Here is a 14,595-nt window from a genome sequence, read left to right as displayed (position 1 = left end):
TGGTGGCATATTTCATGATTATAATCTCTGTCAAATAATATATCTCATAAATCGATTGATTTAGGCCAAAACCCCGACCTGCAAGTAATTTACAACCATCAACCTGTGAAATTATCATATCGTCATATTATTAATTAACGTATTATCATCGTATCGTCAAGACCAGCTATCATCAAATTTTGCCAAGGCCTTAAAATTGAATTTTTTTTTTGAGTTACGGACCATCGGCAGACGTTTCTGATAAATACCTTGTCTTACGGCGGAAATTAAGACCGTAAAGATGTATATTTAAGCAAATTAATTGAGTACCCTTTATATGTAGGTCTAGTGGAATCTAAGCCCTAAAAGTCAGATATGAACACCAAAACATTACAAACATAGATGTATTTATTATTCTTGAGCACATTATTATTAAATTAATGTAAACATTAAATTTATTTATTTTTCAAGAGCATATTACTATTGAGGTAAATGATTCTCTAATATTTTTATTTAAATAATATTGGTCATGTTATTAATTATAACTGATTTAATATAGATAGTATAACTGCTCTAAGGCCTTCAGCAATTTCTTCTGCTGTATATGGACAGCCCAAAGGAGGAACATGTATAAATGCTGCCTTTCGTTTATCAATGTGTAGTGATTGGTAGTATGCGTAATCACACAGGTATCTGTCAATAAAAAGGTACAAAAGTTATTCATAAGTAACATTCTTATACGTTTCACCACTTTAATCAGTGAAAATTATAAACTTGTAAGATAATGTTTAGTTTCATTTCTCTGTAGTCATGACATCTATGTAAACACTTACATTCAATCAGTTGATAAAGGACTACTGCATGTTCTGGGAGCGTTGGAATGGCTTAGTGGTCTAGAGCATGGTGCTTTGATATCTAGCTGGCCAGTCACCTCTGGCTTTTGGTTGTGGTTTCGATCCTTGGACTAAGTGTGTGTGGCATAGAGATAGATGTATCTTCACAACCTCATGGGTTTCCTCCGGGTACTCCACTTTCCTCTCACATGAAACAAACGGGCAATCACCATGGGTGATTTTCTATAAGCTTACAGTCTTATTTGTTGCTTGGGGATTAGTATTTATGGATTGATATTAATTGTGGAGGAATTGTTCACAGTCTCAAAATAAAAATATTATGTTGAAGCCTTATCATTGAATCACTAAATAGACTTGAACATGTGTAGGTGGATACAGTCACTAAGTGAACTGACAACCCTCCACCACCACAACACACACCTCAATATCTGTGTTACAGATATGCGCAGGGGTACTGAACATGGTTTTCTTACCTTCCTGTATCAGCATAAGATACAACCGTTTTAATTTTAATTGGCATATTATTAACTTCATTACAGATATTTTGCATATCAATATCTGATTTAATACAAGTATCAGCTCCTTCTACACAACATTGTGTTGGTGGACAGCTACCAGATATATCATGTTTATCATAACCATCATTGTGTGCTTGTTGTTCTAATGTAAGTTCTTGAACATAAGTGGATACCCCGACATGAACAACCAACTGAAAATTGATATATGTTTAATGTGTACTGATGTTTTAATTCTTTTTTAAAAAGAAAGCATAGATTCATTCTAGTTAATTTGACAAACACAAGAAAAAGTTACCCAAATTAGTCTATAACCAGGATTGGAGTGGTTCTTACATTTGATCATAAGAAAAGAATATTAACAGAGTATTTAATTTTGGCATACTTACATATTCCCAAGGAACCGATCCAGAATTGGTTCTGACACCCAAAATAATATCATATTGAACATAATTTTTATTAGTACCAGTAGTGGATACCTTTTAGCAGGTACTGTATCCAATTCCACCCCTGAGGTATTGATATGGATCATCAGTATTTCCTGGTAATTTAAAATGTCTGGTCATTGAACTTGTGAACGGTTGGGTGTCCAATTTGTCTAACAAATGCACTTCAGATCATAAGGTCTGTGATTCAAGTGGCGTGGTTTCGATCCCACACTTTTAATGTCAAAGGAGTAGTCACCTGCCTAACATCATGGGTTTTCTCTAGGTATTCCAGTTTCTGCCCCACAGCTAAAAGACTCCTATGCTCAAGCAAATTATTAAAATAAAATTGTAACATGTTAGTCCCAAAATGACCTAGTGGCCATTAAATTCCATTTCTTTCTGTCTCATTGTGTAATACTTTACTTGTATGAGTTATGTTGTAAATTTATTTACACAATTTGGTTCTGTGTGGCAAATACAAATTAATATTTCCAATAACAATGAGTACTTACATGAGGATTATGTTGTTTCCATAATGAAGGTATTATTGTTTTAACAGTACAATATTCAACAGGTATTTCACTTATTATAAGATCTATATCATCTGTTAATCCTAAGCTAGCTAATTCTTGTACGGAAACCCAACTAGCATTTACACTGTGACCATCGAATGGACCAAATCCTGAAAAATGTGAAGGTCATTTTCGCTAAAACTTGTATCCCAAAAATTATGAGGAAGTATGTTGGTATCCACCACGTCTGCCCATCAGAAAGTCACAGGTTTCGAGAGAGCTTTTTTAAGAGTTACTGGGATTGTTTGATTAGTCATAAGGATTCTTTGCACATCTTAATCAAATCAGCTAGTTGTCATATTTGTGTTGCTTGAAAGCACTGATTTTTTATAACTTTCAAGTTTATATGATCCTTAAATCTAATCTAAAATAGTAGTTATAATATAATATAATATAATATCTGAAAATGACTATTTACTGATTAAAATTTATAATGGTCAATCAGACTTTCAAAGCTATAACTGTAAGTGGGCATTGTCAGATTCTTGAAATAGGTAACATATTTCATTCTTAACTAATAATGGTTTTATTCATTATCATTAAATATACTGTATTTAATTGTAGTTAGTTCAGATTTCTTAGTATGTACTTTCCAGTCTTAAAGTTACATGTAGGCTATGTACGTGTTGAAAATAGAAATAAAGTTGGAAGTTTACCTGTTACTATTACAGTTTTTTGTGACATCCTATATGTTATTATTACTTCAAATTGGTTTATCTTATCTTACAATGTCCCAAATCTTAACAAAATTTGTTCATGCGTATTGAGCAGCTGTTATTTCTAAAAAAGAGTTGCCCCCCTTTATCTTAATAACAAAGTTTTTGTAACTTACTTTAACTTCAGAAAACCAGGATAAGAAATAGATTTTAACAAGTTATATAAAACTATGCATGATAATATTATTTAAAGATTTTTGATCACACCATAGTTCATAGGGCTTGAATGATTTACTAGTAGATCTAGACCAAAGTGTTCTCCATTTATTCAAACAAAGATTCGACTTCAAAATGATACCTAAATGAAAGTGCACGTATGTATTTCACATTTAGAGCAAATTTAAATGCATACAAACACAGGTGAAACGTTGAGTATGGATCTAAAAGTATTGGCAGCCACAGTGGCTAAGTGAGTAAGACACTAGCTCGCTAGCATGGAGGTCGCGGGTTCAATCCCCATGTTGGCCGAGAAAGTTCATCAGGATTTTTTGATGTGGTTTCCCCTTGTCAGTGTTGCAAGATGGAGGGCCTGACAAGGACAGCTGTCTAGTCGTTCAGATGGGACGAAAAACCAAGGTCCCGTGTACACATTGGCATGCACGTAAAAGATCCCCTGGCTTTTGGAATTTGATATACGAGTAGGCTGTAGCGCTGCTGTCTGGGCTAAATTTCCCTCATAGCACACTGTATGGCGTATACCCATCTTCATTATCCCAGTCGGAGAAGAACAGTAGGGCGTTAAACCCCATTCCATTTCAATTCATTTCTAAAAGTATTGTTTATTTAGATAATGTTCACTTATTTATCTATAAGGAAGAGTTGAACTTTTTTAGACCAGAAACCAAGCTCCAAGCACTACTCACCTTGTTTTTTTTTCCTGTTTTCTTTGAGGCAACACTCTTTAAAATAAAGTCCCAAGACTCTGCCAATTCAAGTACGATCAACATCAAACTTGGTATGCTTGTTCCTTTGAAAATTGTGCATCTATTCACAGACTTTTGATATGATGCAACAATTCCAAGACGGCTCCGATGATGTCATGCTCAGTTACTGTTCTGTATATGTTGTAGTACGCTTGTACTTGTTTATTTTTTTTAATTATGGATCATATAATAAATTTTATCCAAGATCTATGATGTAACAGGAATGTTTTGGTACATACTACATGTAGTAATTTTCCTTTGTATTTCATTATATTCACATTTAACAGATCAAATATAATTTGTATAAAAGAGGTTCCATCTTAAATTTGCTTCTGCAAAATTGAATTACACCACACACTTGTCTTCCAGTTCCACTCTAAAAGTTTAAGTGTTAAGAAGAGTAAGGATATAATTATGTAGTATGTCACAGTGTCTTTATAAGACCAGGTGTTGAAGTCGACATTTTAATTACAGGATATAAAAGAAAATCACTAAAATTTATTACAGTCTTATATATATCTATTGTATTGTTGATATTACATAGACAAATTGGATTTGGATCACATGTCCTTTGTTGTTTGGTATTTGATAGTATCATTGTAAGATGTTAATACCAGTCGTAATTGTTGTTACTGTGATTTACAGTCCTAAAAATTGCTTTATCTTAAATTCTTGGTTTCATTTTACCATGGATTAGTTTCAACCAACACCTGAATTAGAAGTGAAGTCAAGATATTAATTTTCTACAGTGTCATTTTAAAAAGGAATTATATCTTTGGAGATATTTGACAGGCGACAAAAAATATAATTTTTGATTTGCCATGATTTGAATATTTTGTTATGTCAGAGGTGTAGATTGTGTGTTAAGCTTGAGACAGATCTGTCAATCCATCACTGAGATATAGATGTTTTAAGATTCTGTATGCCTTGTATGCTTTGATCTAATAGTAAGTACAGGAGGACTGCACCACACATAAACAAAACCCATAAAACAAACCTGCGGACGAGACATAGAATATACATACACATATATTGCAAGTAATAAACAACAAACGTATCAAGTCGATTAGACAAATTCATGTATTATTAATAATGTGGATTATGAACTTTATATCAATTTCATTACATTTATTTTCTTATTAAAAGTTTTAATGCATCTTATGCTATGTATTTTCAAAATTGTATACTAGTTCTGTGACTCCAGCAAATTGAGGCTGTCTAGCTAGGGAACAGTAGTTTTGAGTGGTTGCGTAAATGAGCTACAGAACTCAATGTAAAAAATATCACTTTTCTCTTAATTTTTTCCGGGAACCTGAGTAGTCAATAATTACATGTACCTTGGGCTAAAGGATTATGATACTTGTAGATACATGTATGTATGGATAGATTAATAAATTGAAGAATACAGAAACATGTTGTTATTGTTGAATTATTTGGGTGTAAATACTGCAGTCTATCGGACTAACAGGTTGTCGGACCATTTGCCAGTTGTTTGTCTGTGGCCATGAAAGTGATCACATTATTTCCCAGGATAAGTCATTTTATTGTAATTAATAAAGCAATTTATTTTCATAAAGTGTTTTAATAATTACTGTAAAAGTAATTAGGCTAAATGGAAATTCTAAATGGGAAGGAATTGTAGCAACCTGGTAGTGCAAGGGGAGGAATGTGATGTGTGTCTCTGAGAACCACTGCTTTAAAAGAGACAATTATTGTAGATATTTTGTGCCGTGAACGAATACAATTGAAGCCTTCAGATATTTGACAGGTGAATATTCTTGGATTTAATGTCAAAACATTTATCTGTTATCAAATTTTAATCTAGTTTTCAACTATACTTAAAGTTGTGTGAAGTCTTTTATCAATATAATCTTTGCTCAAGAAAGACCCATCAGATCAAATCCCTTTCAAGAAATCCCCATGAGTGCCATCAAAATCTCATAAATCATATATTATTATAAAGTCTGCTATTTTAAACAGGGAAATCTTGATAAGCTATGAATATCTTTAATGTTAGGGTTACCATAGTGACATCACAGCAGGAGGGGTGAAGTTAGGGACCTTTTGTTGTTATTAAGGTTGAAGAGCATCTTGGAAAACACCCATAATTCACCATGTAAGTGAACCCCAATATTAAGATACTAGCAAGTTACTAAGTAAATCATATATCCTTAGATTTATATTCAGTTTCAGTATACCTGTGTAAAAGAGAAAATGTTTAAAAATCTGGTCACAAACAACATCAAAGTGACAAGTTAGGTGTCACAAATGTTTTTGTGCCAAATATAGTACAGACTATACAGTTCAAACTGGTGTGAAATTAACCTATTCACAAAGCAAATTGGATTAAAATCTAATTTGAATAAATTTTACCAAGCGAAAAAATTTCCTCTCTCTGATTTAAAACTGACATTTTGTGAAAGGCTGACCAGAAATGGAAAATGAAATATTATAAAAGAACCGACTTTGCCTGAATGATGTCTTTATTAAGATATGAAGGTCTGTGCTGGATTTTTCTCTAGGGGGCCATTGTATTTCCTCAATGATTCTGTCTAATTCGATTTAAACTAGTAAATCTTGATGAAAGATATCATCACCATAAACTCCATGAGAATGACTCCATTTCAATACGGCTAATACAGCAATTATGTCCTATTCAAAATCTGAAAGAAAATTTCCCAGTTTTATGAGATGGGAATGTTTTTGTCTGTTGATTTTGACTTGATTATTTTCTGAAAAAGAATAATATGAATTAGAGTTTGTTGGGACATCGATCTCCTAATATGGTATTGTATTGTTTCCCCCTTTACAATATAAAGTGTTTGCAGAAAGACCACAAACAATGGTGGTAGCTAAGCATACACAAATTTTTGCTGGTTTAATGAGTACAACTGTCTAATTCCATATTAATAAAAAATCTTGTCGCCTCGCTATAAATATAGTAAATAAATGCTCATCAAGCCAGAAAAAGAATGAATGTCTGCACCTTCAATTTAGTAATGTAGGTCTGACTATTGAGAGTTCAGATACATGTATCACAAAATTGTCGCAAAAATACAGAAGTAGAATGAAAAATATTACATAAAATGCGAAGTCCCCCCAAATTAGGGGGATGGCTGAATGGTTAGCACGTGCGCGCTGTATCATAAGGTCTGTCATTGAGTCAACTGGCGGGGTTCCGATTTCCCGGCTGTACATGACAAGGAGTAGGGTCACCTGCCCAACCTCGTGGGTTTTCTCTGGTTTCCTCCCACGTTCTCAAATTTTAAACCCTCACCGCTCCTATTATTGTTTTACCAATTACATTTAAACCACTTTCTCTTTATTTAGTGTTCTTGAAGGTGGGTGGGGGAATAGTCTAACATATGTATCTCTCTCTCTCTCTGATATAGTAAAAAACCAAATGACTGTATATATCTTATAGTCGTATTCAATTTAAACATTTTATTATAATGTAAATCAATGAGGTTAAAAATGATGGGTACATACAAACGGCAATCCTATCAAAAAACAAACAAACATGCGTGACAACGTGTGTGTAGCTGTCAGAATAGGCTGGGATTTGAAGCACTTATTGATTGTAGAGGTGTGATTTAATTCCTTTAGTCGCCACGACTAACACCTGTACTGATAAGGTAATCAGTAACACTGTATATTGACTAGACAACACCTACTATATATATCATCTGTATATTCTTTACATATTTATAATATCTCAATCACACCAAATATCATAAAATAGCAGATAAATTGGCATCAGGTTTTAATAACTATAGTGTACATGTGGCACTGTGAATGTGCAATAAAGTGAGAGAGAGAAATGATGTTTAACTTCCACTTAACACAAGTAAGGTCATTTTCGAACTAACATAGTAGCCTATATCTAAGTCACCATTTTGTTTGCTTTGAAGAATACCCGCTTCCCACTGGTTTTGAAGAATATACCCTTCCTACTAGTTATAAAGAATATGCCCTTCCCACTAGTTTTAATGAATACCCCCTTCCCACTAGTTTTAAAGAATACACCCTTCCCACTAGTTTTAAAGAATATATACCCTTCCCACTTGAAGAACATCCCCTTACCACTAGTTTTAAAGAATACCTTTCCCACTAGTTTTAAAGAATATACCATTCCTACTAGTTTTAACGAATATACCCTTCCCAGTAGTTTTAAAGAGTATACCCTTCCCACTCGTTTTAAAGAATATACCCTTCCCACTAGTTTTTAAGAATATATAATATGCCCTTCTCACTAGTTGTAAAAAATAGACCCTTCCCACTATTTTTTACAAATATACCCTTCCCATTTGAAGAATATACCCTTCCCACCAGTTTTAAACATGTACCCTTAAGAACATCCGCCTTCCAACTAGTTTTAAAGAATATACCCTTCCCACTTGAAGAACATCACCTTACCACTAGCATTTAAAGAATATACCCTTCCCACTAGTTTTAAGGAATATACCTTCCCACTAGTTTGATTATCTAAATTATGTGTTTAAAAACAATTTAAATCCCATTTTGTATTTTGAACATATTAAATTTAAAAAAATAAAGAACTATTGGAAGATGGTCAAGTAGAGGCAAGAGACTGGGTTGCTTGGCAACCTTTGGTAATTTTTTTAAAAGTGAAATTGGTCTCACACACCAATTTAAAAGTAGACCTGTAAAATATTATTTACTTACAATAGATTTACTTATTGGTCAGTGTACAAATAAACCATCACAGGTCAAATGTGAAATTATCTCTCTAGCTGTTGTAAATCAAGTGAAGATTAATGTTATAGAGATTAAGTCAAGCAAGTTTATAGATTTAATAACTACTTTAATCTTTTATAACTTGCCCCACTTGGTCATCTTATCTATATACATGTACCTACCAAATGAATATCCCCTCCATTATACATTTACTCAATATTGTGTACCCAACTTTTATTTTTAGGGACATTTTGATACTTTTTTTTAAAAAATGGAAGAACCCCAATACCTAAACTCTATGATGAGTTTTTCAATTTTATTGATAAAAATACTGATTCCAATACATAGCCTCAACATCATAGTGATCAGGAAAGTCTACAGAACTTCTATTTCAAAAGTTCATCAGGGGGTGGGAATTGGGAGAGTACAGAACTTGTATTGCAAAAGTATATCAGAGGATGGGAATTGGAAGAGTACTGAACTTGTATTGCAAACGTTTATCAGAGGATGGGAATTGTGAAAGTCTACAGAACTTGTATTGCAATAGTTTATCAGTTGGAAAGTCTTCAGAACTTGTATTGCAAAAGTTTATAAGAGAATTGGAAACGATAGAGAACTTTTATTGCAATATTTTATCAGAGGATTGGAAAGGTCTACTGATAGAATTTCTGGGGAATGCTCACTAGTCCACGGGTTCACTAGTCTGCAGGTTCATTAGTCCACCGATAGCTATTATTAGGGGTTGGGTTAGAGTTAAAGTGCACTAGTCCACGGTTCATTAGTCCACCGATATCTATTATTAGGGTTAGGGTTTTTGACTAGTGGCGGACTAGTGAACCCGCAGACTAGTGAACTCCTCTCCCAAAAATCCTCTCGAATTTCTATCCTATATCAGATTATACTTTTATTTGATTCCATATTATACTGTATCAATTTCACATCAATAAACACTTTTTGAGGATTAAAAATACATTATTTAAGATTTAGATAAAGATCTGAGTATCCGATGCCATCAAATGTTGATTATGGTCTTGTTTTGTTACTAAATGTCTAAGAAGACCTGCAATGGGCAGATTTAGCTCTTGCATACCAGTAATGTATATTTAAGTTCTGGTTGCAAATCTTAATGATACTCAATATATCTCAGAGTTGTTCAAATTCTGTCTTTATAAAGGTGCGGCCATTTCTGATGACCTTTATGTTCAAAGTCAAAGTAGAAGAAAAGTGATATTTAAGATTACTGAAGTGATGATATGTGTCAGCTCGTTATATAACATGATGGTACATTGGTTATATGATAACCTAGCTAGCTTGCACCTTTTTCATTATCTCATAAAGTTATCTCAAATAAAGCTCAATAGTCATTGAAATACAACTACATTTAATTGTTATTTGTTGTATTGATAAGCTTTTACTAGCTAAGAATGGTGTTGTGCATGAGGCAGGCCATACTTAAATTTCCTTTGCACACATGGTACCTCAACTTACGTCTGAGGTGTTACACTTTAATCTGGACCTTTCTGATCACATATAAATATTGATTATTTGCCACAGTATTTCTCAATGTATCTATGTTTAGAACACCTGATATCAATTTTGTATTTAAACAGCTTGCAAGGTGATTCCACCAGCATCCATTGCCTGGAGGTCATGTTATACCAAAAAGCAATGACATGTCAAATTAAACTACATGTATAACTCTGTGAGTTGTGAAAGGTGTCATGCATATACTTAATCTTTTGTGGTTAGGATGCTTCTAAAATTTTACCAGAATTTATTCAATGTAGATTACCATAACAATTTAGGCTAATATAAATGTTTATTTTGTCTAAAAAAATCATATCTGTGTAGAATCCTTATGTATAAGTGTATTATTTTTAAACTGTGAAAACATTATGTAAGGTTTATGTGGATAGGATATTTTTCAGTATGAAAAATTACATAGCACATTAGTAATGTTGTACTGTACTCAACATTATATCAATTAGTGTAGAGTTTATCCCTCTGTTTTTCTCTACTATATAGTGTGTCAAACACCTGGTAATTTAGGATAGAAAAAGGCGGGGTAATTGCTCTTTAATGTAATTGGATCTAAAGATGAGAAGTTACTGAGTGGCAAAATAAATAGATAATTTTATAGAATTTATTGAAAGGTGGAGGTCAAAAACCCAAAATGAGTTATAGCTCAATTAGACAGGTGTCTATTGGCCTATATATAAGTAAATTTATCATATTGTAAGTATATAATCTCCCATCTTCCTTATATCTTATCCTTTCATGTTTTCTACCTGATACATGTTTTACATCTATTGCTGGAAACTTTTAACACTTTTGACTTTTTCTTTGGCACTGTGCTACTAAAAAAATCATTGGTTCTTTCCCAAGAAGTAATTTATTTATAAAGGGGAAGCACCAATGACCCAAAAGAAATGAAATGAAATGGGGATTAGGGTCTTTAGTATATATTCTATATTAGTCTTAAATACATGTACTTCCAAACATTATATACTTTTCAAAAAAGTAGGGGATATTGAAATGCAAATACCTATGCAGGTTGCGATATGATAAATAGTCATGGACATTTGACATGCTTTGAGAGTATGATCACAGATGAAGAACTTATCGCCCCAACAAAACCACTGAGCTGCATATGCGACATGCAATAGCGCCATACACGTGGGAGGGGTTCATTGTCAAATTTGACACTTCAAGGAAGGGATGATGAAAACTGCCGCGTGCTGGTTTATCCATGTTTGCTTTCCTATCGGTACTTGCATAAGATTTACTGTTTAGCATATCTTTGCAAGAGGAATGGATCAGATTGCCCCAAATCGTGATTGGACGGTTGATTAGGAGCATGCCACAATGAATTGCTGAATGTCTGAGGATTGGTGGAGCAATTACTCATTATTAAGACAAAAATCAAAAACGTCCATTTTCACTTCTGACAGTGTACATCTTTGCGAGTGAAATGGGGCCGTCAGATAAGCCGCCCATATGAACTGTTTATGTTCATGTGTAGGCAATTGGCCTGTTATGAAAACAGTTTTCTGGATATGTGTTAGTATTAAGGTTGATCCTTTGACTATTTTCCCAGCAAATGGTATGACTAATTGCTTTGGTCTCCTCTCATCATAGTGATTTCATTGAATAACAGTAGACCAAATGTAACTTGATCGTCCACATTTGTTTCCACCCAGGTAACATACTTGGGGGGCTGAACTTAACCTTACAATTTTTTAAATTTTATCGCAGCCTGAAATGGCTATAACAACATAATGCTTATCAGGGCCAAGTGGAAACGCAACTTTAGTGGAGGCACTAATCCAATGTTAAAACCCTATGCCATGGTGTTCTTTAAGACATGAACTAAGTCCTCATACATGTATCAATAGCTCTGTTAAAACCCTCAAATCAGGGGTTGTGTTACCCTGTTGTAATTTAGTTGTGATTTGACTGTAATTTATTTGTATATTGATAGTAAAATGACATCTCGATTTTTTCCATCTGTGTGGTAATGAATAATAAAATAAATTATTTCTGGGGATCATTAGAGAAGAAAATAAATATGCAGTTCATTGGCTAAATTTCCTGTAATGAAATAAAAATGTTAAAAGGTGCCTCATCTAGATGATAATAATGAATATTTTATGATATAATAACGACATTTACTAATCTTGAATAATTTGAAACACTCCGAGCCGCCATAAAAAAAGATTAAAGAGGATTAATGGAGCATCCATATTATATTAGTTGGTTTTAATGCATCATGCGCGTATGTGGCGGCAATATTTAATTGTTTTCCTACAGCTAGTCGAAAGCCATCTGTTAAATACCAGCCAATTATTAATAATTAGCCAGATGTACCTTAAACCTCACTACCAAACGATACTGTTGATTGTCACATTCGTGGAAAATAAAAAATTTCTGATGAATAGCTATGACACAAACAAAAAATTGTTTCTGTTTTATTATTGAATTTCCTATATTGATATTCTATTAAATAAATTCATATAAAATATTCTAATGCGAGAATTAAGAACTTTTGTTAATTTGTTATTGAATATTTAAGGAAAGATTATTAATTTTACATTGAAGATAAAGAAATGATATTTTGAGTAAAAAAGATTAAAAGTTTAGTCCATGAAAATATGATTGGCTTCTGAAATCAATAGGAGAAACTGGTGAGTCATATTTATATTCCACCATTTAATGTGGAGTTGTGGACTGTATATATAATTATTGTTGATGTCGCTGGTTTGTCCACAATTTCTTATGAATGCTCTGTGGGTTAAAAATCACAGAGACATTTGAGTTCATACTTATATGAACAAAGTTTTTGATACCAAAATTTAAAGCATAACATCTCTTTCCTTGTGGGTCATTATTTGTTCCCCGCCTTCCAAAGAAAACAGGGGACTGTTCAAATGGGTCTGTCGGTCACACTTTGTGGGACACAATAACTCTCCGAATTGACCTAGAATGTTCAAACTTAGTGTAGGTGTTTATTAGGTGAATGCCTTGATGAAGTTCGAAGATGAGCATTTTCTGCTTATGCTAAGTAGCGATACGCAATTTGATTTGTCAAGATTTTTGAACATATAACAACTCTGCTTTTAATTGAGGTAGAATGTTTAAACTTGGTGTAGTTGTTCATTAGGTGAATGTCTTGACTGAGTTCAATGATTAACATTTCCCGAGAAAGCTAAGCAATTTCATTGTTATATGCTTTGGGACAAGATAACTTTGATTCTAACTATAAATAATCAGTTTGATGGCTCAATACTTTTCAAAAAGACAAATGTGCAATTAATTAATATGCATCATCTATTTATTTTGGGATTGCGGCGGGGGACATCAGCCTCACTGTTGGCTTGTTGCAAAACTTTAGAGCTATTGACAAAAAAACGCTCTTGTCATTGATTAGAGCTAGATTCAAAACCTTATATGCTAACTGCAGATGTGTTAAACGTATGTGTTAAAATTCACAGATGTTAGTCTCAACTTAATATTCACACTTCACAATGATTTAAATGTTTCTTTTCTGGGTTCAAAGTGTGACACTATGAAAAGTTCACACACACAGCTGTGACTGTTTTTCTAACAGAAACAAAAACTTGTCATTAACTGTTAACATACTCCACTTAGCCTTACTACAGTAGATGTCAATCATATTTGTTTAATTGAGCATATGATATTATCATTAATGATCTATTGGCTTTGTTAGCTTATTATTTCATTGGTAAATTGCAGCCACCTGCGTGTTACATCACAAATATTTATAAGTATAATGAGTAAGAATATTATTACTTGTGGCAAGTAAAAATGTCAGATCCTTGATGTATTATATTGCCATTTTGGCTTTTGGTGGGAGTTATTTATGCTAAATGTCAGCTCACAACTTTGATATAAATTACATAATTCTCTGTCAATGTGTGATGTTGTTACATCAATTAGGTCTGGTGTTTTACAGGGTGACAATTTCCTGTAGACTAGAATATATATAAAATCATTACATGTGTATCGTTAAGATAATAGTAGTTTTATAAAATATTGAAAGTGTATTAAGTACACATATGAAAATATAATTTGATTGTCATGATATCGTGCAGCGCTGACATGTTTTGTATTTAGAGAGAAATAAAATAAAGTAATATGCTACATTTGTATCATTAGACACAGTTGTTCTATAATTGATAATGAAGGACAGATTTTTGCTGTTTTCATATTTGTTAGTTTCTTAGGTCCGTTCTCCTACAATAGTGTTAAAATGTTCGAAGGGGTGGCATCTTGTTTGTAAACTCATTTCAGTAACACTAGGGTGGACCATAGTTGTTTTTGTTTGATATTTATTTGTTTTTCTAAGTAAATTGCATATGTTTTAAGTTCTTGTATCATTTCCAGTCTTCA

The 14,595-nt window shown here is 33.0% G+C and overlaps 1 protein-coding gene and 1 long non-coding RNA gene across 2 annotated transcripts in view; both read right to left on the bottom strand.

The window, feature by feature from the left end:
- Positions 1–401: 401 nt before the first annotated feature.
- LOC130010325 (pyroglutamyl-peptidase 1-like) lies at positions 402–3,109 on the bottom strand. The gene is made up of 4 exons (XM_050544715.2): positions 3,005–3,109; positions 2,289–2,458; positions 1,307–1,542; positions 402–672 (listed from the first exon to the last, which is right to left on the bottom strand). The coding sequence occupies exons 1-4, from the start codon at positions 3,030–3,032 to the stop codon at positions 519–521; spliced, it is 588 nt and encodes a 195-aa protein (XP_050400672.1). The 5' UTR covers positions 3,033–3,109; the 3' UTR covers positions 402–518.
- A 3,377-nt stretch (positions 3,110–6,486) lies between these two features.
- Positions 6,487–14,595, bottom strand: part of LOC126817622 (uncharacterized) — an 82,265-nt gene continuing 74,156 nt past the window's right edge. The window contains exon 3 of the long non-coding RNA XR_008787952.1: positions 6,487–6,650. This is a non-coding gene — a long non-coding RNA (uncharacterized LOC126817622). The remainder of the gene's footprint in view (positions 6,651–14,595) is intronic.

This window comes from Patella vulgata, chromosome 4 (genome assembly GCF_932274485.2).
Source record: "Patella vulgata chromosome 4, xgPatVulg1.2, whole genome shotgun sequence".
In the NCBI taxonomy this organism is placed as follows: domain Eukaryota; kingdom Metazoa; phylum Mollusca; class Gastropoda; family Patellidae; genus Patella; species Patella vulgata.
This window is presented reverse-complemented; position numbering and strand designations above follow the sequence as displayed.